This window comes from Cyprinus carpio, chromosome A7, assembly GCF_018340385.1.
Source record: "Cyprinus carpio isolate SPL01 chromosome A7, ASM1834038v1, whole genome shotgun sequence".
Taxonomy (NCBI): domain Eukaryota; kingdom Metazoa; phylum Chordata; class Actinopteri; order Cypriniformes; family Cyprinidae; genus Cyprinus; species Cyprinus carpio.
The window spans coordinates 37,935,586-37,959,631 of NC_056578.1; the positions used below are offsets into that span (position 1 = coordinate 37,935,586).

General features: G+C 34.6%; 1 protein-coding gene across 5 annotated transcripts in view; it reads left to right on the top strand.

Moving 5' to 3' along the window:
- The first annotated feature begins 1,942 nt into the window (after positions 1–1,942).
- The window catches only part of LOC109081561 (inositol 1,4,5-triphosphate receptor associated 1-like), a 40,205-nt gene continuing 18,101 nt past the window's right edge, over positions 1,943–24,046 (top strand). For 4 of the 5 annotated variants that reach the window (XM_042761064.1, XM_042761066.1, XM_042761065.1 and 1 more), the window contains exons 1-7: positions 1,943–2,536; positions 3,450–3,579; positions 7,671–7,714; positions 12,656–12,761; positions 14,437–14,557; positions 17,394–17,877; positions 21,664–21,882. In XM_042761064.1, the coding sequence (XP_042616998.1) occupies positions 1,955–2,536; positions 3,450–3,579; positions 7,671–7,714; positions 12,656–12,761; positions 14,437–14,557; positions 17,394–17,877; positions 21,664–21,882 (1,686 nt within the window). In that variant the 5' untranslated portion in view covers positions 1,943–1,954. Of the gene's footprint in view, positions 2,537–3,449; positions 3,580–7,670; positions 7,715–8,832; positions 8,876–12,655; positions 12,762–14,436; positions 14,558–17,393; positions 17,878–21,663; positions 21,883–24,046 lie in introns of those variants that run through there. The other variant, XM_042761068.1, reaches the window with a different exon arrangement.

The window sequence follows — 24,046 nt, forward strand, 5'->3', positions numbered from 1 at the left end:
ATAATAAAAAATAAAATACACCAGTGTTTATGCCAGTAGGTGGCGACAAGTGACCGTCTTTTTGAGTTAATCTTTGAATCATTCAATTCAAAACCACTGATTCCTTTTGAACCGAAGCAGCAGTATTGTATTAATTATGTTGGTTTTCATTGGCGGCCCAAAAAAAGGGGCAAAGGAGCTGGCAATATGTCTTTAAAATGTAGGTTGCTTGACTAATTCTGTGTTGAACTGTTGTTTGAAAACAGTCATTCTCATAATCATGCTGTTAATCTCATCATTACATAGTCAGCATCTATACTGAACGGTGAAACGCGTGGTTGTTTTTAGATGTAGAATCGCACCGTGAATCAAAGGTCATGCATCAGAGAGTAAGACCATTTACATGTACAAGCGAAATAAATGCAATGGCTGTACATTATATGCTCTCTTCTTCTTTTTTCTTTCAGTCCCAGAATGCACCTATGGAGTTGATTAGTGGTTCACTAAGCCAGATCTTACCCAGCGTCCCTCACAGAGGAGATGTTCAAAACCTCCAGAAGATCAAGCCTGTAGAGATATGCCATATACTCCATGCACAGCTCTCAGAGACTGTGAGAAACATCCACACAACATCCACATGATTTACTCGGGGCTTTGTCTGAAGTTGCTAAAATAATAACAGTGTATGAAAGTCATCTTATAGTTTTTATTATTATCATCTTCATTATCATTATTCGGTCCTTCCAGAACTTCCTTATATTTTCTGAATTTTTCCAGATTTTTTTTTTATTATTATTTATTTATTTTATTTTGATTTTATTTTATTTTATTTTATTTTATTTTATTTTATTTTATTTTTATTTTATTTTATTTTATTTTATTTTATTTTATTTTATTTTATTTTATTATTTTTGTTGTTGCTGTTTGTTTTACAGTGAAAATCCCATGAATAATCATGATATGCTTATGTAATTAGTGTTAGTGATAGTACAGCATCAGCAAAATATGTAATCAGGGTCACTGTTCATATTTCACATTCTAAATGTCTAAATTATTTTAAATTTAAATATAAATTTTTATAATTATATCATTGTCTGTTTATATTTTAATATTTTCTTTAACAGTATTATCAGTGATCAAATTCACTAAGATATCTAAAAGGTGCATATCCTTTTAATAAAGTTATGCAAAATCCTGGAGGCAATCCTGAAGTTATTGTTGTTGTGAAATTATTATTATTATTATTTTCTCTTTTCATCAAAAATTTCATTTCTAATATTGAAAACCTGACTGAATCAGACCTTAAAGTTATTAAAGGCCTTATGGTTTTTAAAGTTAACTCAAATTAGGACCATATAAAAAAAAATGTTTGTTACTTTAAATGTTAAATGAAATAAAATAAAATGTACAAAAAAGTTAAACATTTTATTTCAGCCAGTTTTCAAGGAAACATTGGCATCATTTAGTTTAATCTGATGTACTAAAATAGCTAAAATAAAAATAAAAAAACTATATAGACATAATAATAATAATAATTAAATTAGTATTTATAAAAATAAAATTACAAAATTACAAAAACACAACTAAAACTAAAAATTAAACAGAAAATATCAAAATAATCATTTCTAACTAATTAAAAATGTTAATTAAAAAACATAATTCTGATAATAATCTGAATGATACTGACATGAGACTGTAGTCAACAACAAAAAAAAAATAATAATTTTACCCCCATGTCATTCAAAAACTGCAGTACTGTTTTAAGACTGCATGTTTGTTTTTATTTTTTTTTATTTTTTTTTTTTTTGTACTATCTGCTCTTTAGGACAAAGTTGGCAAAAGTGTAAGTGAGAAGTTAGAGAGACTCTATCTGCAGAACCAACAACAACTTGGGAGTTCTAGGCATCAGCTGGTCACACTGTAAGGAATTTTTTCAGTTTATCCTGTGCCATCTTTTAACATTGCTTTGCATTGCATGATGCATGTTGTCCATCTGCTTTCCAGTCTAAAAGAACTGGAGCTTCTTGAATCTCCGCTGACAGCACAGGGACAGAACAAGGCCAAGCATCAGACGCAAGAAGCCCACATACCGGCTGCCATCTCCTGGTGGAGAGGCCAGTCTAAGGAGGGCAAGAAAAACCTGGCTGCCCTAGTTCCACAAGAAACTGTGATGGATATTCAGAAACGGATCCAAAGCCTGGAAGTCAATCACATACCAGCCCAGCTGGAAGAGACTAAGCGGTGCATGAGGGTGCTTCTCAAAGACCAGGGAACGAGCACCTGCGACAACACTCAGATTCAGTTTAGGGATGTTAATGTGGTCACAGATTCATCAGCAGAGGGTTCGGCCACAGAAGACCTACTGAAGTCCCTGAGGAAAGTGGAGGACATGGTGACGCAAGCCTTACAGGCAGCTCAGGTGCTCATGGGCAGTGAGAAGAGGATGAAGGTGAGGAGAGAGGCCATCGGCATGAGGGTGGAAAGAGCACTGAGCAGAGCCGAAGCCACTGAGAGTCAACTCAATGCCCTGGAGGCCACCATCTCTGCTAACACACAGGTATGGACTGACATAGAATGATTGGTATAACGTGCATTTACACTACCTGTCAAAAGTTTGGAATAATTATGTTTTTAAAGTCTCTTATACTCAAAAAGCTGCATTTATGTAATTAAAGAGATACTCCACCCCAAAATGAAAATTTTGTCATTAATCACTTACCCCATGTTGTTCCAAACCCGTAAAATCTCTGTTCGTCTTAGAAACACAATTTAAGATATTTTGGATGAAAACTGGGAGGCCTGCCATCAGACGTGCAATCTGGTACCCAGGTTGCACGTCTGATGGCAGATGGAGTATTCTGATGACGACTTTCATATCTTTTATGGACCTTGACACTGCTATTTATTTGGCAGTCTTTGGGTCAGTCACAGGCCTCCCGGTTTTCATCTAAAATATCTTAAATTGTGTTCCGAAGACGAACGAAGCTTTTGCGGTTTTGGAACGACATGGGGGTAAGTGATTAATGACAAAATTTTCATTTTGGGGTGGAGTATCCCTTTAAGCAGCAAAATAAATAATAATTCAACATTGCAAATAATAGATGCACAAAGTCATCATATATATAATTTTTTCTTTCTTTGATGGATCGTGTGACACTGAGGACTGAAGTAATGGCAGTTAAAATTTCAGCTTTGCATAAAAGTAATAAATTACATATTATAATATATTCAAATAAAAAAAAAATTTTTTAATTGTAATAATATTTCACAATATTTATGTTTTTACTGTATTTTTGATCAAATAAATACAGCCTTGATGGGCATAAAAGACTTGTTTCAAAAACATAAAAAAATATAACACCTAGTCCTATTATGCAAACAAATTGTTTGACCACTAGTGTGTATATAAATGATGTAACCTGATTATATAACAGTATATTTGATCTAACATGTTCTTTGTTTTGGTCTAGTCATTATGGATATCTCAGTCCATGGGTACAGAGCTCCTGGTGGATTGTGGCTCAGCTGCAGTTACATCATTTTCCACACCCGAGCTTGTCGCTCAGGAGAGCATTCTCACTCCACTTTCATCTGAGAACGGTACTTTTACCTCTAAAGTTACTAAAAACATTTCAGACTCTGAAGCAGTTGTATAATGGCAATGTTTAATAATGCTTTTAATAAGTTTTATATGAGCTGTTGTTTGTGTTCAGTGGCTGCAAATCAGAATAGCATACTAGTACATTACTCTTATTCTTTCTGCAATATAATTATATTATTGTAATATATTTAATATGCTATATTTATTATGATATATTTATATTTTCCAAGCCTATGTAGTGAGGTTATTTAGTAGAACGCTTTCTGCAGGTCACATCGTTATGCCTGTGGTGATAACTGTCATTATTAGTTATAACTGTCCCCTAAAGTTAAAGTTCTATAATAATGTCTCGTGTTATGCATGTAACCATGAGTCCCCCGAGAAGGAACAAGATGCTGCATTCTCTAGCGGACACTATGGGGACTGCGGCCAGCAGGACCAGTGTTTGAAGCTCGTGTGAAACAACTCCAGTCCCATTGGCCCATGTAGCCCATGATGTCACAGGCAGGCACCCGGAAGGATAAGAGAGTACCTGCCGAACACGACACCAACTCGGTTGTCTGAAGGAGACATGAAAATTGGCAAGCCCTACAGTAGGCATGGTGAGGGAACGCAGCGTCTCGTTCCCTCTCGAGGAATCATGTTTACATGCATAACCCGAGACATTCCCCTTCTAGGGAACTCGCACTGCATCCTCTAGCGGACACTATGGGGAACAGAATGCCCACTCAGCCATACCACAGCGCATGCCTGTTCACCTGGTGAGAGAGGTGAACCCTGAGTTTTTCACCCGACCACCGAGTTGAAAAAAGCCTACATCACAATGCAGAGACCATACCTTCAATCAGTGGTTCGCCAACAAGCAAGACACATAAGAATAACTTTAGTCCTGTCTCAGAGACTGATGTAAGCAGCGTCTCTTAGCGATCGCCTGCCTCTGCGTCCAACTCCTAGAGAGAGGAGTGGTGCGAATGTCCACGCTACTCTTCTGATCCTGCCTATGATCCTCAGATCGAGACAGACCAGCACTCTCAGAGGTTTTAGAGGAAGACTTGGGATGGCGGGGAATGAACTTCCTGTAAGGCAGCAGACCACTCCTTCGTCTCCTCAGACACGCAAGGTGCACGGTGGCAGACATTTCTCCATAACACCTTCACACGCACTGTCAAAAAAATGGATCCTGAAGACAACAAAATTTGGTGACATGTTTGGCAGGCACCCTCTTGGCGGGGCGCCTGCCTGTGACATCACGGGCTACGTGGGCCAATGGGATTGGGGTTGTTTCCCACTTGCTTCAGAAAGCAGTCCTGCTGGTGGCAGTACCCATCGTGTCCACTAGAGGATGCAGTGCGAGTTCCCTAGAAGGGGAACTAAAACGAATACTAAAATAAATATAAATGAAAGTTAAAATGAAAAAACAACTAATAAAATAATAAGCACATAACAAAATTACTGAAACGTAAGCTAAAATTAAAATTGTAAACAAAAATAAATGCTAATTCAAAATATCAATAAATATTATAAATACTATAGTATATAAATAAGCCTAAAATAACACTGTTGGGAAAACAGAAAGTATTGTAACAGAAAAAAAAAAATTCACACCCTTCATGTTATCAAGTACTGTATTTATTAATTTTATTATTTGTTTTATTTATCATTATACAAAGTGTACACAATGTTTATCTGCTTTTTTAATGTAACAGTGAATGATTGTTTCTTTATAATGTGTATGTTTTTATGTCTTTGTGTGCAGTATTTTTGTGTGTGTTCTCTCATGGTGTAACCTTCTTCCTGCTGTGTCTGTAGGGACCTCTGTGGCTTTGGCCCAAGTGCAGCTGCCTCATGTGCTGTTTATAGAGCTGAAGGAAATAGAGAATCTCAGTTCACACATGCAGTATAAGGCCTTAATCGTGTTGAATCATGTGATAAGTGTAGACTTTGTGTAAAAGCATAAATTGCTGCGTCTGTTTGCTCACTAAACAACAGCAGATGTGTGTGTATTCTTGGAACAAGAGGTTTTTGCAACCTTTTTCTCTCTGCTTATTTCATGTATTACAAAAAGTCTTGCATTTGCTTATCAAATGAGTAGTCCAAAGTAAGTGAAACAGACATGCAATAATATGACTGACCATGCAGCCTGTCTCTCAGATGCTTTGTATTTTATGGCTGATGTCTATAGCTGTTTAATAGAGATAACATTATGTAAAAATATAGTGTTTAAAAAAAAGTTTAGTCACACTCTCTCAGCAAAAGAGGACAATTACATGAAATAATCTACATTAAACCTGATTAACCTGACTTCAAGAGTCCTTGTAAATAGTTATTGACAGTTAATGTATACACTACCAGTCAAAAGTTTGGGGTTGGTAAGAATGTTTCTAAAAGAATAAATGCAAGGTTGATCACAGTAATAAATGTAATCTATTCCTGTGATGCAAAGCTGAATTTTCAGCAGCCATTACTCAAGTCTTTTTTGTCACATGAGAGATGATAAGAAATCATTCTATTATGCTGATTTGGTGCTCAAGAAATAGTTCTTACTATTAAATAATGTTGTGCTGCTTAATATTTTTTATGAAAACTGTACTACATTTTTTTTTTGACAAAGTTCAAAAGAGCAGCATTTATTTGAAATATTTTTTGTACAGTCAGTTTTGATTAATTTAATGCATCTTTTATGAATAACATTATTAATTAATTTAATTTCATCTTTCTGACCCCAATCTTTTGAACAGCTGTATTTGTTTCTTCACTCACCTTTTTGATCTTAGGTAAAGCATTAGGTTAGCCAGAAATAAAAATGAAATTCCAAACCTGTATGACTCAACATTTGTCTAGATAAAGCCACACAAGAAAGAAAGTAATACAGGTTTGGAACAAAATAAGGGTGAGTAAATGATTGACTATTGATATTTTAAGTATTATGTAAATATGAAATAATGCACTTCATTATATTTTAAAGTAATAAATTATAGTGCCATCATTAACTTATGCTTACCATCTCAGAGGTTGTTTGTGTGTGTTTTTTAACTTGCAAATATTGCATTATGAAACACGTACACAGAACTGAATGAGTTTCTCCAGAAGTTTTATGGCTGAGAGGGTTAATGCAAAGCATTTACCAGATTATTTCACCTTGCAGGACTGGGAGGACATTTGCATTTGGTTTAGCTGTTGTGGTCCGGTTGAATTATTATTATTATTATTATTATTATTATTATTATTATTATTATTATTATTATTATTATTATTATTATTATTATTATATCTTTAATGAAGTTCCTCTTTTTTGCAAGGTCTTTTTAGTTTGTCTTGGTCAGATCATAAATAATTGCATATTGACATTTATCCATTCACCAGACACTTTAAAGGGCAACATTACAAAATTAGATCAATTTGTTCATTACCAGCACAAGCAAAGTCATCAGGCATTGGTTGAAGTCACTATAACAGGAAATTTCAGCATATCACTTGTGTCTGGTTCTCATTTTAGTCTCATTGCTGTATATTACAGTCTGTAATAAGGATATAAAGATCCAAGCAGTGGGCTTAATGACAGTCAGTATTTATCATCCTAAAATGCTCTCCTCGCAACATTCTAAATAAATAACAGCTGCTATAAATCCTCCTGAAATTGTCAGTGATTAATGTGGAATGTTAATTTTTTTTTTTTTTTTTTTTTTAACCATGACCTGCATTTAAATTCATGGTATTATACACAGATTATTGCTGTTTGAAGATCATCATTAAACGTTTTACAACCACTGTGCAATTGATACATGCTTTTAAAGGAAGTGAAACAACGAGTCTCTGCTTTGCCAAGTGCTTTCAGCCAGAGGATCAAGCTCCTCATGTAAATGGTTGCCAGGTTATTGTTGCCCTTAGATATGGAGGCGGTGTGGGAGGGAGGGAGAGAGTCTGAAAGAAGTATTGAAAACTCTGATGTCAATCAAGTGCTACGCCTCCTTTGGTGCGTCATGTGGTTAGATGGCTGACTATTTAATGTGCATTATAACACTTGTGCATTTGCATGACAGATCCGTGACTAGCAAATAAGCCTGGATCTCTCTTTGCTGCTTTCAAACAGGTGGCTCGCTTCTGTGCACGCGAGCAGAGGACCACAGCAACAAGGTAAAACACACTTTATATTAATTTCATATGTGAATATATTAATAGACATTAAATAAAATAACCAAGCAATATATAGTGACCAGAATATAATATACAGGCCTATTTTGACTTAACAAACAGAAATCCCTATCCGTTTTAATAACTGAATGTTCTTCAAGGTTTACACTTTTTGTTACCAGTAAATTTTTGGGACTTTTTTTTAATTGTTTGTAATTATGGGGATTTTTTTTAAAGATATATTCACAAATAGCAGATAACTTGAGCAAAAATAATTTCCAAGATTGTGAGAACCCTGATTCCTAATAAAAATGACTGTGAGAGAACAAATGAAAATAAGATGCATGATGTTAGTTTACATCTTGCGTGTTAGCTGTTTAGCTTGTTTAAAATCAAGTTTTGTCTTATTTTAAATCATTTTAAGTCATCTGGACTCTTAAACTCTCATTCTGACGGCACCCATTCACTGCAGAGGATCCAATGATGAGCAAGTAATAGTAAATTTGTCCAAAGAAACAAATGCATCTATTCAACTATTCCTTTAAAGCACTGAGCCTATATATGTATAGCAGCTGTTTTAAAGAAGACAGTTCAGATGTCACACAGAATTTGCATATTTAGACAAAAAAAAAAAAAACTCACTTCCTCTATAGTGGCCTGTTTTTGCTGCAGTTCAGATTCTTCTTGTTAAAATTGTGCATGCGTGTTAATTAGTAATATGTAAAGAGGAAAGAAATTAGATTGCTGTCATTAACAGTGTGCTGAAAAGAAACCGGTTTCATAAAATTCCATAACATTTTAGTAACTAAATCTAAATCAGAAAGAGGCAGAGGTCCAAAACATACAGGCTGAGGAGGACAGACTCATTGGAGCATCAGGCAGAAACCACACACACACACACACACACACACACACACACACACACACACACACACAGCAGTAGCAGTCCAGAGAAGCACGAGAAGGCTTCTCCTTAAATGGTCAAAGCTCCCAGGAGTCACAGGGAGGCTGGTGCAGGGAAAAAAGTCAGGGAGAGGAAAAGAGAGAGGACGCTAAAGATTGTGGAGCTTTGAGGAAAAACATCAACAGCACAAATACAAAGAGCATTTTTAAGGAAACAGTGGGCTGTTGAGAGAGCATCTTTCATCCTCGTTGGCCAATCAGGTAGAGTTTCAGCAAGTTTTTCTTTGCATGGATTGATTTATTCTCTTGAGACAAGATCTTGCAGCGGACACTTCCAGAAAGAAGTACTTTAAAGTACACAACATGGTTTCCAAGGAGGTGTGACGTTGTTTTGTGTATGAAAATGAAATCAGATGGCCTGAAATGCTCTTTTTTGATGTACAAAAAATGCATATTACACACACTGTGTTCAGGAGCAGCGTTCAGGTGACATGTATACGGTGGTGTTCGAAAGTCTGAGACCACATTTAAAATCTGGGATTCAGTCATCATCTAATTTAATCCTGGAAATAAAGTTTTAGTTCCTGCACTATTTCTAGATCGCTAATCGGATAAGCATAATTGTGACATTGATCATGTGACAGACAGACAGACGTTCTTGTTTCCATTGAAGCTCAAGATGGTCTCTGGATGATGCTCAAAGCATGCTGGACAGCATGATCATCAGATTTATCAAAACTTTGTGGCATTCATGTCAGATTGCAGTCTTGTTAGTAAAGCTAAAATTAAACCAAATACTAGACAATAACTTGAAATTGACAGCTATTTATACCTAGTCTAACCTGATCTAAATTTTGATTTGTTGACAAAACCTAATGCATTTAGTAAAAATCTTATGTAATTTAAATATCACACTCACATTTTTTCCATTCAATCTTCTCAATCAAATTGTCATGCTGATAATTCAGATTTAAAAATAAAAAGTGTATCCAAGAAAATCCAAAATGCATTTATTTTATAAATCCTTTTTTTCAAAAATTTATTTGAAAGCTGTCATACATTTTAGAAGATAAAATCACGGTCACTCGACCGACTTTTTTTTTCTTTTTCATTTAAATTGTCCGACAAAGATGATATTAACGTTATATGCAAACAAAAAGTGCAAAGTTCTGCCAGTTTTATTTGTTTGTTTTTCAATATCATAATAATGATTAAAAATAATGATTTCAGTGCGTATCAGTACTTTTTAAACATTTTCTGCACATTTTAACAATACCATGAATGATATTAATAACCGTGATGATTTTGGTCACTTTGATTATTTCATATTGTTTCGTCTCTAATTTCCACCCGTGCTCTCAACATTTTGTACCTCATTGTATGTGAAACCGTTTTCTTTAACATCTTTCTCAAATTATGTTGTAGTGCTGACATTCTGTGCTGAAAATGGTTTTTAGCAGTCCATACTTTTCTTTCATGTACTGAAAGGATGAAGAAAATTAGTTTCCCAGCTCATGACAGGTTTTTGGTGATGCTCACCTGAATCTCCAGCTTCTCGAACACTCCCTCCATTTCCTGTTGTCTCTTTTACAATGACTGTATAGCAACCACTTCCTTTTTCACGCAACCAAATTTACCAAATTACTGTATCTGTGTTACATAACAAGTGAAGGGAGGGGGGGAGAACATGCACTTTCTCATGCAGCCACATCAGAGCTTTTGCCATGAGGTAACGCTGAGGTCATCAGGGACCCGGAGGGACCTGCCATCAAGATGACCTTCCATCCTCCTTAAATTTAGAAGAGTAGAACTCTTCTCAGTGGTGACAGTCAAAGGCCAAGTAAAAATAGATCCAGTCAATGTGAATAGAAGACACATTGACCACAGAGAAAGAAGGAAGGCGAGTTATAGAGAGCGAAAGCTCACAAACATAGACTCGTAGCCAGCAGGAACTAATCAGGGTGATTGGATTACCCTGCAATATTCATCTGCATCTCACTGTCTGCGGGGGAACGTGCTGCAGGACTCCTGCTGTCTGGCCTCCTTTAATGGCTACTGGACCACTGAAATCATTCCAAGTGCCCTATCTACTTATCCTTATATACATATATCAAATGTGTACTTTTTCATATTTATCATATTCTTGTGATAGATGTTTTTAAAGAGGTGAAAGGAAGGCTGTTTTCCGTTTTAAAATGGAATGTATTCCTGTGATGTAAAATCTGAATTTTCAGCATCATTACTCCATTATTCTTCAGAAACATTTATTATTATCAATGCTGAAAACAGATGTGCTGCTTAATATTTTTGTGAAAACCATTATTCATTCTTTGACGACTAGAAAGTTTAAAAGAACAGCATTTATTTGAAATAGATTTTTTGAAACAATGTGAAAGTCTTCACTGTCACTTCTGATCGATTTTATGCATCCTTGCTGAATAAACATTAATTCCCTAAAAAAAAAAAAAAAAAAATCCAGAATTTCGAATAGTAGTGTAAAAATAGCTGCGATAGCAATCCGTCCAATTCCTTTCATTTGTTGCTTGTTTATATGTGAACGTGATTTGAACTTGAATAACATCCAATAGACCAGTTACTTTTTTTTTAGGTAAAGTTTAATAACAGAAATAACTGAAAAATATTAGACAGTTAAAAAAATTTATTTCTCCAATATTGCATCACAAAAACATTGGCAATAATTATGTCATCATCACTAAGTGATATTATATTACACTTATTAGATTAGTTACAATCATTTCCCTAGTAAAATAAACCTATGCCATAATTGCCATAAGTATGCTCCAAAGGCATTAACATATTTATTGACATATCACTTAAGACTTACTGATATAAAATTATAATTAAATTTATTTGGCATATTTCTTTATTGCACAATGCACATTTCTTATTACAATTTATCAGACTTTAAGGATACTTGTTTAGTATGCCAGCAGGGTATTTTTATTAAGCATATAAATATGTAAATGCATTTGTGTTATGCTTAGCACATAATAAATATATTTCAAATACCTTTTTATTTTTTTATTTTTTTTATTATTATTTTCACTAGGGGTTAACAATTGATTAATCCACACATTTATTCTACATCTATATACATTAGCGGAGAGTGAGCAGTAATTATTGATGAAATTTCACTCACCACATGTCAGGAGCAAGAAGCACATTTTTATTGCTCAGAGTTTGCTATTTTATAGCAGGATGGAGCTTAATGGAGTTTTTTTTTTATCTCATAATATCACGTTTGTCCCAGATGTCTCTCCTAAAATGAAGGAAAATACAAATAAACACAAATAAAACAGTTGTTAACAGAAAGGGTACAGAGCTATGAAATGATTGTGAATTGCACAGCTCGAATAATGCTTATGGAATAATTGATTGGGAATGTTTCCATTAATATTGAAATCATATTGAAAGACATTTTGTTGCGGACTTTGCTATATTGGCAAATCTAAGCATGTTTGAAACATTATTAATATCTATTGAAACACTACAGGAGACACTTGAGATTACTAGGATGTTTTTTTTTTTCCTCAGGAGAGAATTCTAATCAGCAGGAATTTAAGAAAAAGTCAATCTCGTTGCTGTTTTGAAGTAACAGTCGAAGAAATCGTCTGGGATTTCTCTTATCCTGCTGTACCAATAGGAAATGGGAAACGATGACTTTGTTCTATTGAAACCATGTTTCTAGTGAAGGCCTAATTTTAGGTTTAATCACAAAACATGATTCATATATTTCCATCAAAATCAAGCCAATATAAATCATTGCAGTGCTCTGAGATTTCACAAGAACTCTGCTGAATGTGGAAGAGATTGTTTTGATATTGTGCCTTCAAACCGTTATCGCTTCCACCAGCATTATTTTAGTCAAAGTGTCAGGGAAATCCTTTTGATATCACCACTTTTAAATGTCAATTATATTTTGAATGGTCTTTTCTGATAAGATAACATACACAGCGCACAACAGAACAGAGGAAAGATTCATCATCAGTGAAGATGTATATCTTGTGTATTTTTCTTTAAGTCAGCAAAAACCCAGATGCAACCCTCCTAGATCAGGATCCTGGTTCACCATCTGAGCTTTGGCAGAAACGTGCTGACAGTGTTTGGCTTGAGCCGGTGTCTGCAGGTAATAATACAAAAGGATTGCCCTTTTCTTAGCTCAGGTGTTCTCAGTTGTGTTTCAAAGAAGTATCAATTGAGCCTCTGATGTTTTCTCTAAAAAAACACAATGTAAGAAAAATTTGTGTCCCTTTTTTTTTTTTATCATTCTTCTGTAATTATGTGGTGCTTATTATTAAATGTACTATTTATTTTCACTTAGCATTAGTATTTTGGTAAATATTTTGGACAGATAAAGTAATTATGAAACATTGGGTGAGTACAAATAATTTTTTTCTTTTCTTTTTTTTTTCGTTTTGTTTTGCTTTGCTTTGCTTTGCTTTGCTTTGCTTTGCTTTGCTTTGCTTTGCTTTGCTTTTTTGTTTGTTTTGTTTTGTTTTGTTTTTGCTTTTGTCACCTTGTGGTCAGTTGCCAAATTTTTTTTTTTAGGTTTTTTTTTTTTTTTTTTTTTAGAGTTTTACTTTTTAATTGCAATAATTATCACAATAAAAGAGAAATAAAGAAGAGACAAGATAACAACAAAAAAGTACAAAATTAATCAAACTAGTCATGAATAATACAGTCCCTCACCCCTACCCAATCATAACAGCAAAAAAAAAAAAAATAAAAAAAAAATCAACACACAATACAGAAGTGATCAGTACACATACAAGAGATACAAATGTGTCTGGTTAATCCAGCTTTTCAGTTGTTGTTTCACGAAGAAGGCTGAACTAAGAGAAAAATTGTTACAAACATTAAAAATAAAAAATTTACATACACATGCACGTAAGTTTTTGTACTCATTTTTTATGCAAGATATTTTGCTTTTGCAAGGATGGAACATTCTAGAAGTTTCTGTAACATTCTGTAATATTCTAGTGCTTTCTGGAACATTTTAGAACATTGTGAGACTAGTCATAAAAGACAAAAATCATCCAACCCCTATGAAAATTAACAATGGTTTTAATATAGTAAAAGTTTTGTAGCCATGTTTTTTGGTGGATTGGTTATCATTGTGTAACCATAGTTTTACCACAAATACCATGGTTAAACTATGGTTAGTGTTGCAAAACCGTGGTAAATTTGTGGTTACCATGGTTTAACTATATTAACCATGGTTTTATTTGTAGGTAAACCATTGTTAATTTTCGTAAGGGAATGTACACTTCTGAAGTTTTAGACGACTCACTTTTGGTAACGGTTTGTGTTAAACTGTTGTTAGCTCAGTATTATGCATGTACCATGTAATTTTTATGCATGAGTAATAACAGATTAGCTTGTGTACATTGTCAATTTTTGTGAGCACTATTAGTGATACACAAAAATCTATGTGAACAACTTTTACAAAAATTAGTATTTGAGATATCTCACTGTTTACTTAAAGCCCAAATTATACTTCGGTTTTCTTTTTCATGAAGGGGTATGTACAGTGTGTGTGATGCATATTGTATCACCAGAATAGAATCAGCATTCTGTATGAACATGGCCTGATTTTTCACTCTGTACATGCAGGTCGCACACTTGCATTGAATTTGTTGTGCACCAATCATTTGTTCTACAAAGGTGGCAACACTTGTCTGGACGCTATGAAATGGAGTGTACTTTGAAAGGCTATGCATTTGACTGTACACATACGCTAGTTTACATATATATAAAAAAACGATGTTTTCTTTGGGCTTAACAGTACTGGTTCCTTTCAGGTCTTCCATCTGTGGGAGCGATTACTCTACAGAGTGCTGCTTTACTCTGTACTGAGAGCTCTTTGCCGGAACCGTCTTGTGAGGAGCCCACGCCACACAACAGACAGGAGAATGTAGCTGGGTCAGTGTTTACATTCCTTCACTTCTTACAGGACAAGGCTTGTGTGTGTTTATGTAAAATCCTCACACAAAGATGATCCAGCGTGAGGTGAGACTGTGCAGGAACATTTGAACAGTTTATACTGTCACCCACCGTGGCCCCAATAAATTACTTTGACTCCCAACTGGTACGTGTAAACCCTTTTAGCATGGACCAGAAACCTGAAGGAGACATTCTTCTTGGGAAATGCAATAGAGAAATATGTCTTTTTCCATTATTATTTTGCTACACTCAATATTTAGAGACCAGAACATCATAGAGACCTGGACCGAGCCCTTTTGGAACTACGTAGCGGCTACCCAGAACACCCTAGCGACTACATAACAACTGCCCAGGGTGCTGTCTCGCCTGATCAGCTAGCAGCCACCGATCAGTTATTTAGAACATCTACCAAACAACCACCTTTGTAACCACCAGATGACCGCTTAGAACACTTTAAAAACTACTTAGCAACCACTCAGAACACTCTAGTTAATCATATAACAATCACCTAGCAACCATGTTGCCACTACTTAAAGGGGTCCTATTATGCTGTTTTACAAGACTTGATTTGTTTTTTGGGGGTGTAGTAGAATGTTTTCATGCTTGATTGTTACAAAAACGCATTTTTTTTCACATATTTTACATAATTGCAGCATCTCTCTTCCCAGGCTGTCTCAAATGCCCTGTTTAGTTCCTGTTTCAATGAAGCCCCACCTTCCAAAATACAAAAGATGCTCTGATTGGTTAGCTGGCCCAGTGCGTTGTGATTGGAGAACCAGGGGTTAGGGTTAGGGACATGCCCCTTACCGTAGCCGTGAGTTTCATCTGCCCAGCTGTAAATATTAACAGTGTCATCAATTTTGCCATACACTCTCAGAAATAAAAGTACAAAAGCTGTCGCTGGGGTGGTACCTTTTGTACACTTTTGTACCTTATTTACCCCTAAAGGGTGCATATTAGTACCTTTTGAAAGGGTACCACCGAAGTGACAACTATTGTACCTTCTGAGTTCAGCCTTCTACCAGTTTGAGCCCAGTTCACACCCTGAGAATGTTTATGAACAAGAGGATCATTTTACAGGATGTCTCAGAGTAGGGTTTTTTTTAACACTTTATAATAACTTTCCTTTATAAACCATAAACAAACATTATATAATTCTTAACAGATCATTAAGTTAATATATATTCACATTGCTAGACAAATGAGATAATATTCATGATAATGTTTACTAATGAACTTTCTAAACATTACCTAATGATTAACATATGATAAACTTTCAGTTAATTTGTTGGTCTTTGTTTGTTGTGTAGAACTCTATTTACACATCTTAACAAATAATCTATTAATTATTTGTTCATGTTTTTGCAGTACCCAATCTAAAGTGGAAACTTTTCGTCATTTGCAAATGTTTATAAACATTGACATTAGCTATGTAATCATTTATACCTTTATGAGCAATCATTTTGGGCAAAAAGTGTCCCGAAAGACCTGAATTTACCCTATTTACACATCTTGCACTAATCATTTATTAATCAGTGGTTCATGTTTTTGCAGTAGCCAATCTAAAGTTCAAACTATTCATAATTTGTAAATGCTAAAGACGTAAAAGATTGTAATTTTGGTGCAAAAAAAACAAAACTTTTTTTTTGATTGCCTCAACACTCACATTAGTTCTTGAAGTATTTTCTGTTAAGAGAATATCTCATTTTAGTGTGGACTTTAGCTTTGTAACCTTGCAGATCTTGTTTGATTCTCAAACAGCAACATCACACACTCTAACTAAAGTTGAAAAGTGAAAAATCATAATAGGACCCCTTTAAAAACTACTAAGCAACCACCGGAACACAGTTTCAGACCCTAAAACTCTCTAATAACCATCAAGCAACCACCAAGGACACCTTATTAACCACCGTGCAACCACTCAGAACACCATATTAACTAACTAGCGACCACAGGGACACCCTAGTAACCACTGAGCAGCCATTTAGAACACTTTAATAACTACCATGCAACCACTCAGAACCCTGTAGTTAATCACATAGAAAATACTGAGAGCACTGTAATGACCACCTAGCAAACCTCTAGGACACTCTAGTAAACACTCAGAACACGATAATAACTAACTAGCAACCACTAACACTAGCAACACCCTAATACCCATTTTGCAACCACCCAAAACATTCTAGTAACCAACTGGCAATTACCAGGAAACCCTAGTAACCACCTACTACTCATCAAGACATCTTATTAATAGTGCTGTCAAATGATTAATCACAATTAATTGCATCCAAAATAAAAGTACATTTTTTTTTTTTTTTGTAAACGTAATATATGTGTGTGTACTGTGTATATTTATTATGTATATATAAACACTCACATATTCACATATATATTTAAGATAAATATGTTATGTTTATATACTAAATATATTTATATATAATATAAATTATATGAATATAAATATATACATGTAAATATTTTCAAAATATACAATGTATATGTGTGTATTTATATATACATAATAAATATACACAGTACACACACAAACAAAAACTTTTATTTTGGATGCGATTGATCGCGATTAATCGTTTGACAGCACTACTTATTAACCATCTAGCAACCATCCGGATCCCATAATATGCACCGGATCCCCTAATATGAACATAAAATAAGATAATTTGATATTTTTCTTTCATAAAATGTAAAAATCTGGTTGTATTTTATTAATAGTAGTATATTTTTATCTTACGTTGTTCTAGAATGTGCATAGGTTATGGACAATAAGTGAGTTGTTTTGTTCACTGTTTTCCTTTAGGTTAGATTGGCCAGCAAGCAATGAGAGCTTCCTCTCAGAGTCAGAGGCTATTAGGAACACCTTAGCTGTAAACGAGGAAACGTGCAGGAGTCAAATTAAAGAAGAGACTGGATGTGCCGGAACTGAGCTACAAAACAGCAGAAGACGAACAGAGAGTCCTGGGAGGTGCCACAAATCAGAAAATAGCAGTAGGACAGAGGCCTTAAAACTTCTGAACCAAGAGCAGACTTCCAAGTCCGCGGACGTCTGGGATAATCAAGGACTCAGTTTATCAGGGGAGACCCAAGTAGAGGATACTGGGAGCTGTCAAGACGGAAGAGAGAATTCAGATTGCACTGGGAGGAGTCAAGAGGAATCTGAGAGCAGTGGACAGAGTCAAGCAAGGACAGGGAACAGTGAGACTCAAGAGGAGCCCAAAACAAGTGACTCAGACACATCAAAGAGTCCGAGTGTCCAAGCCACAGATCTCACTGAGACTCCAGGGGTGAGTTCCATTCATTATCAAACAGTTTGTTGAACCATATCATTTCATGTGGTACCAATTCCCTGTCCACAATGAGCTGTGCACCTTGGTTTGTTAATAATGGATTATTTATTATTAATAAAAACACATTGTTTATTGAGAATTCCTTCATATAATTCTCTGCACATCTCTGAAATCAACTGCCTATTTAAAAAACTCAGTAATACTCCATCCTTCTATTTAACCTGGATTTGAGAATGTTTTTCCTATTTAAGGAATGCCTTTCCCAGTGTTTTGGTTCTAATATAAACCCAATTGAGGGAGGGGTGTTGAATATTTTTGTATCATCTTGGACCGGGTAGGCAGTCCTGTTTTTGGGATGAATAGAAACTTCAGACAGGTGTGTAAGGGTGGGTTGGAGCTAAACTCTGCAGGATGTTGGCCAGTCCTGAGGAAGGAGCAAGAATAGGGCATCTCAATCTGGCTTGATGCCATTTTAAACATTTGTTTTAGTGCTTGTTTGGGCAAAATCAATTTTACTAATACTTTTAAGTGTTAAAATGAGATGCATAGCTTATCCCAGTTGTGCTACAGACATAACTGATGCCTCAAAATGTGCAGCTGGTTGAGGAGAGGTACTCTGAATTATGATTTCCCCTAAGGAGAACAGGAAACATGGAAGATTTTTGAAAAATATAAATAACCATTTTTAAGGACCAGGATAAATCTATCATCATTTTATTGCAAGTTTTGGGAAATTGTTAGTTGGAAAAACCAAGGTGTGAATAAAATTTCCAAAATGTCAATAAAAACATATATGATCGTTTGACATATTTTTTTTATTCTTTAGTAAGATGTGCATAAACTACTGGAATCAAATTTACAGAAAAAATAAAATAAAAAATCCTCGATGTGCATTAAAACATCATGTGACTGAATAATTTGTTTGAGATGACAGGGGTGTCCAGTCCCAGTCCTGGAGGGCCAATGTCCTGCAGAGTTTAGTGCCAACTGGAATCTTCCTGGAAGATTCTGGCAATCCTGAAGACAATTACCTTGGTTCATGTGTGTTTAATCGGGGCTGGAGTTAAATTGCAGGACAGTGGCCCTACAGGACCAGGATTGGACAGAGAGGAGACAATATAAACTGACCAATATCTTCGCATCGCATATGAAATGTTCCTCTGGTTGTTCTGATATTAAATATCCAAAGACTTCCATGAAAATGATTCAGTACAATTTTTGTTCCCAATGCAGCATATGAAACTGCTGCTGATTGCTTTCAAGGGTTGCAAAGAGGCAGAAACTTTCTGGTAAATTTTCGGAAACTTTCCAGAAATCCCTGGAATATTCCCAAAAATTCCTGGAAAGTTTAAAAAAAATCTGGAATATTTCCAAAATTGACTGGAAATTTTCCACCTTTTTGCAACCCTATTGCTTGAAAACACACGATTCATAATAACATTGTGTGTGAGCTCCAAGTTGCCACAATATCATAAAAGATGATTATATTGATCTATTTAATCATTTACTATACGGAAATGACTGTTCTGGTCTCTTGAACCCATTGTATGGAAACACTATTTTATTTGCAAATAGCTTTGCAAAACTCTGATTGTTCACATAAATAAAATTCACAACTTTGGAGGAAACCTGTCCATTTGTGACTTGAAGGTAGGATCTTTGACAACTTACTCAGAATTGCACAGCAACACCCTGGCATTGTGGTGGCGAGTTTTGTACAGTCAAACACCACTCACATTTTCTTTAGAAAAAAAAAAAAAAAAAAAACAATTTAGTGATGCAGCTGTAAATCCAGTGACATTTCCAGCCAATGTTTCATGAGGCATTTAGTTGATTCCTATGAGACAGAGGTGTGTGGGATGAGCGATGCAAGGTTTATTTACACTTGTTACTAATGAGGAGTCTATTTCTTCTGTACAATCGTGGTCTAGTTTCATAGTGACTCAAATGTTAATTCACTGCTGGAGTCTTCCACACCATGTAAACACTGTTGAGTTTCTCTTCCCTTATAAGACATTCACTAAAATAGCATTTGTCTCTGAAATTGTCTCCTGTTTTGTTTGGGTGTACAGGAAGCCAAAGATAGCCGTTGTAGCTTTCAGATGAGATTTCATTGAATATGGAATGCGTTCCTATGGGAGAATGAAGGAGTCTCCTTTCTCCTCAATCTGTATCTTGAGACCAAGCCGTGTTTATACAACAACTTGACAGGCAAATGGCTTTACACAATTGAAACAGCCCCATTATGATTTGCTGCATTAATGACTCATGCATATTTTTAGTGTTTATGATAGCGATAAGCTATTAGAGGTAATATAAATAGGCAAATACTCCACTCTCTTTGGCTGTTGATGTTGGTCACATTTATTCTGCAAATAAGATTTTTCTTTTACTCCTGATGATTACACTTTCCGTTGTTCTTGTTGATTACACTTTTTTGTTCTTGTTGGCACTGATCATCACTGCAGCAGTATTTTTGTATATGAGATGCCATCAGTAACTGTTATTTTGCTGAAGGGAATCATTTCCTCTTGAACCTCTCTGAGAGGCAGGAACATGAGATGGGGTTTTATGATAGGACGAATGCCAGAGGGGGAAACGTGTACCATGTAAATCTTGTATCACTAACCATAAAGTACCATGGGTACCATGGTTTTGGGGTTTATTGGACACATTAACATGGTAATAAATAGAAGAGGGCGTTACCTGCAGAGCTGTTTTGGTGCGCTTTCCACTATTAAACATGATTATTTTGAAAATAAGTTGTAATAATGCAAAGTGTTTGCTTCAACAAAAGCATAAGTAACCGAATAATGACCTGGGAACTCACAATAAGTCTATCTTCAAGATTTGTAATGTCTTCAAGTTATCATTTCCCTATGGAGAAAATAAATGGCATTTTTACTTCTAGAAAGTTTTTTTTTCTTATAATATATATATATATATATATATATATATATATATATATATATATATATATATATATATATATATATATATATATATATATATATATATATATATATATATATATATATATATATTATATATATATATATATATATATATATACATTAATAGGAAAAAAAACTCATGGGATTATACTTTTTTTATACTTTTTTTATACTTTTTATTTTACATGGCATTTCCAGGTCTTGAAATCACTTTTAAAATTGGGCTACCTCATATACCCGGGTTTTTCTAGACTGTGGGAATCCTGGTTCTTCAAAGAAAATAAAAACATTGTTAAGGGGCAAATTCAAATAAGTATCTTGATGTTTTGTTGTTATGACTGATTTTAATGCATGTTTTGTCTTATTTAAACCATTAAGTTTTAACCATCAAATCTTATTTTAAAGTCATCGTGAGGCCTTCTTTAAAGTTTTTCAGCCCCTCCGGTTGAGAACCACTGATCTAGTGAGAATATAATGCTAAAATATGTACAATACAATTTAAACACACCAATCTATATTTGAATTGAACATTTCTTTTAAATTTTATTCAATCACATCAAACATTTTCCATTAAAATCCTCTTAATGGCTTAAGGTTTTAGAGCTGAATCATTGTCAGAAGGGTCAAATGTCACCCAATTAATCAGTCTTACACTATTCTCATTGTATTCGCTGCTGTGCCTTGGAGTTCAGTAGCACGTATTTGAATATGGAAATTGTTCAGTACCATGATATTTCCTTCAGTCTACCATGGCACTGGCAAAAACTGTACTGTTTTGTATAAGTTTGTTTCCTCATACATTTATCTGTTGTATTGTGTGTCTGTACAGGACCAAGAGGACCCAACTGCTATCTGTCAGTTTACACACTCAGGGGCTGAGCAAACTTCACTTAAGAGAGCTAATAGTTTTGTGACAGAGTCTGTCACTGATTTTATCTTCCCTCACACACGCTCTCGGCCCACGCTCATCCCTGCCATGCCCACCCTTCCTGAGGATGAGGAAGACTCTCCAGAGGAGCTCAACAGTACATCCAGCTCGCCCTCCACAGTGAGTCAAACTACACCCTTCACAGGACAGCTATTAGGGGTGGGGGAAAAAATTGGTACAGTACAATCGATACATAGTATCACAATATTTTTTGCTTGATGGCAATGCATCAATACATGTGTTATTGTATAAATATATAGAACTTCCTTCAAACATTTATTCACTTGCATGTAGCTTGAATGAGTAATGGGTCACACTTTATTTTAAGGTCCAGTTCTCACTATTAATTTAATATCAACTACAACTTTTGTTAATAGTGTAAAAAGCATAGTAGGCTCTTTCCGAATGTCTCTCTGTCATGGCGTGAACTATCGCGCCACTGAGGACAAGCTTCAGGATTTACTTTTCTGTTTTCCTTCTAGAGACCACAGACCGCTTGAACATCAAAGCCTGTCAGAGGTTGTTGTTTCATTATAAACATTATGTTATTCTTGAGTGAGTACAATCCACTCATGCAGTGACTCATAAAAGGTTGGGACTCAGATAAGACCACTCTTTAAAATCATATTACACTTCAGTAATCTTATCCCAGAATAAAGGCCAAACAAATGAACGGCAGCAAGGACTGCGTGATAGTTGTTGTGTATAAAAGTATGATAGCACTTGATGTTACATGCCATGTTGTGAATGTCTGTCAGAGAGCACTTGATGATATTCAAAGAGGGTTTTTTTCTCACTGAGAATGATGTATACAATTGACAAAAAATCTAAAGTCTTTACATAGATTAATTATAAATCAGTAGTTGCAGAATAATGCGATAATGAAAACACATATAATAAAGAAAAGCACAACAGTGTAATTGGACTATTGCAAAGGCTAACATTTTGCTTCCTCTCCTAAAGTGATTGTTATCAGAGCATGTTGTTTTTTCCATGGGACAGTATTTTGAGCTGGCATGTTTGAAATTGTTTTTGCAAGGACTAAAAAAGTGGACCTGCTGCACAGTACAGTTGAGAAATTTCCTGTACTGCCTCAGGACTGAATGCTGAAAAAATCATCACATTTCACTGTTTGCTCTTAATTGCTCTTCTTTGCCTCTACACTACAGTACAAAAATCACAACTGGTCTTGGTTTCTGGTCAAAATATCTCCTTAAATAAGCAAGATAGTCTGCATACAATATTAAAATTTGTTTTCAGAATGTATCATTTGAATTTTTTTTTTTTTTTTTTTACTGTGTTGGCTTTTTTATGCACAAATCTACTAACATTTAGCTCAATTAATGGTTAAAACAATAACAAACACATAATAAGGTATAAGGTAAAATAAGGTAAAAAGGATTTTAAAATATACTCTCTGAATGTCAAGATGCATTCATATTTAAATTTAAAAATAGACAGAAACAATTAAATATTGACTCCTAAAAGTATCCAATACTGACCACTATTAATAAATGAAAAAAACACTGATATCGACCAGTAACTCATTATGGTGCTGTCAAATGATTAATTGTGATTAATCATATACAAAATAAAAGTTTTTGTTTACGTAATATAGGGCTGCACAATTAATCTAATTTCTAATTGCAATTACAATTATTGATGCCACAATTACGTAATCGTTCAAAGCAGCGATTAATCCACTTATGTTATTCTGAGTGCTTAAGATGCGATTTTTTCTTTCTACATATTATCATATGGGTTTTTTTGGCTTTTTTTTTTTTTTTTTATTTTTGTTTTTAGTTTTAATTTATTTTATATTTTTTATTTTTTATTTTTTATAATTTAAAAAAGAAACCATTCCGATGTATAGTTGACATTTGAGGCTTAATACTATAGAAAAGCACTAAAAGTTTTTCAGTTACAGTGTTTTCAGCTTGTTTATTTTCATATGAAAATACGCCATGCAGTTGCATCAAACAATGGTATAAACATCATTCCATGTAAATTGTGATAATCGTAATTAATAATCGCAATTACAATTTCAAGGGAATAATCGACAATTATGATTTTTGTCATAATCAAGTCAAGTCAAGTCAAGTCTGCTTTATTGTCAATTCTTCCACATGTACAGTACATACATACAGAAAATCGAAATTGCGTTACTCTCAGACCCCCGGTGCATACAGATAACACTAACAGTAGAGCCTAAAATCTAGATCAAATATAAAATATAAGATAAAACTATACAATAAGGGAATGTAAAAAAAGACATAGAAAAAAA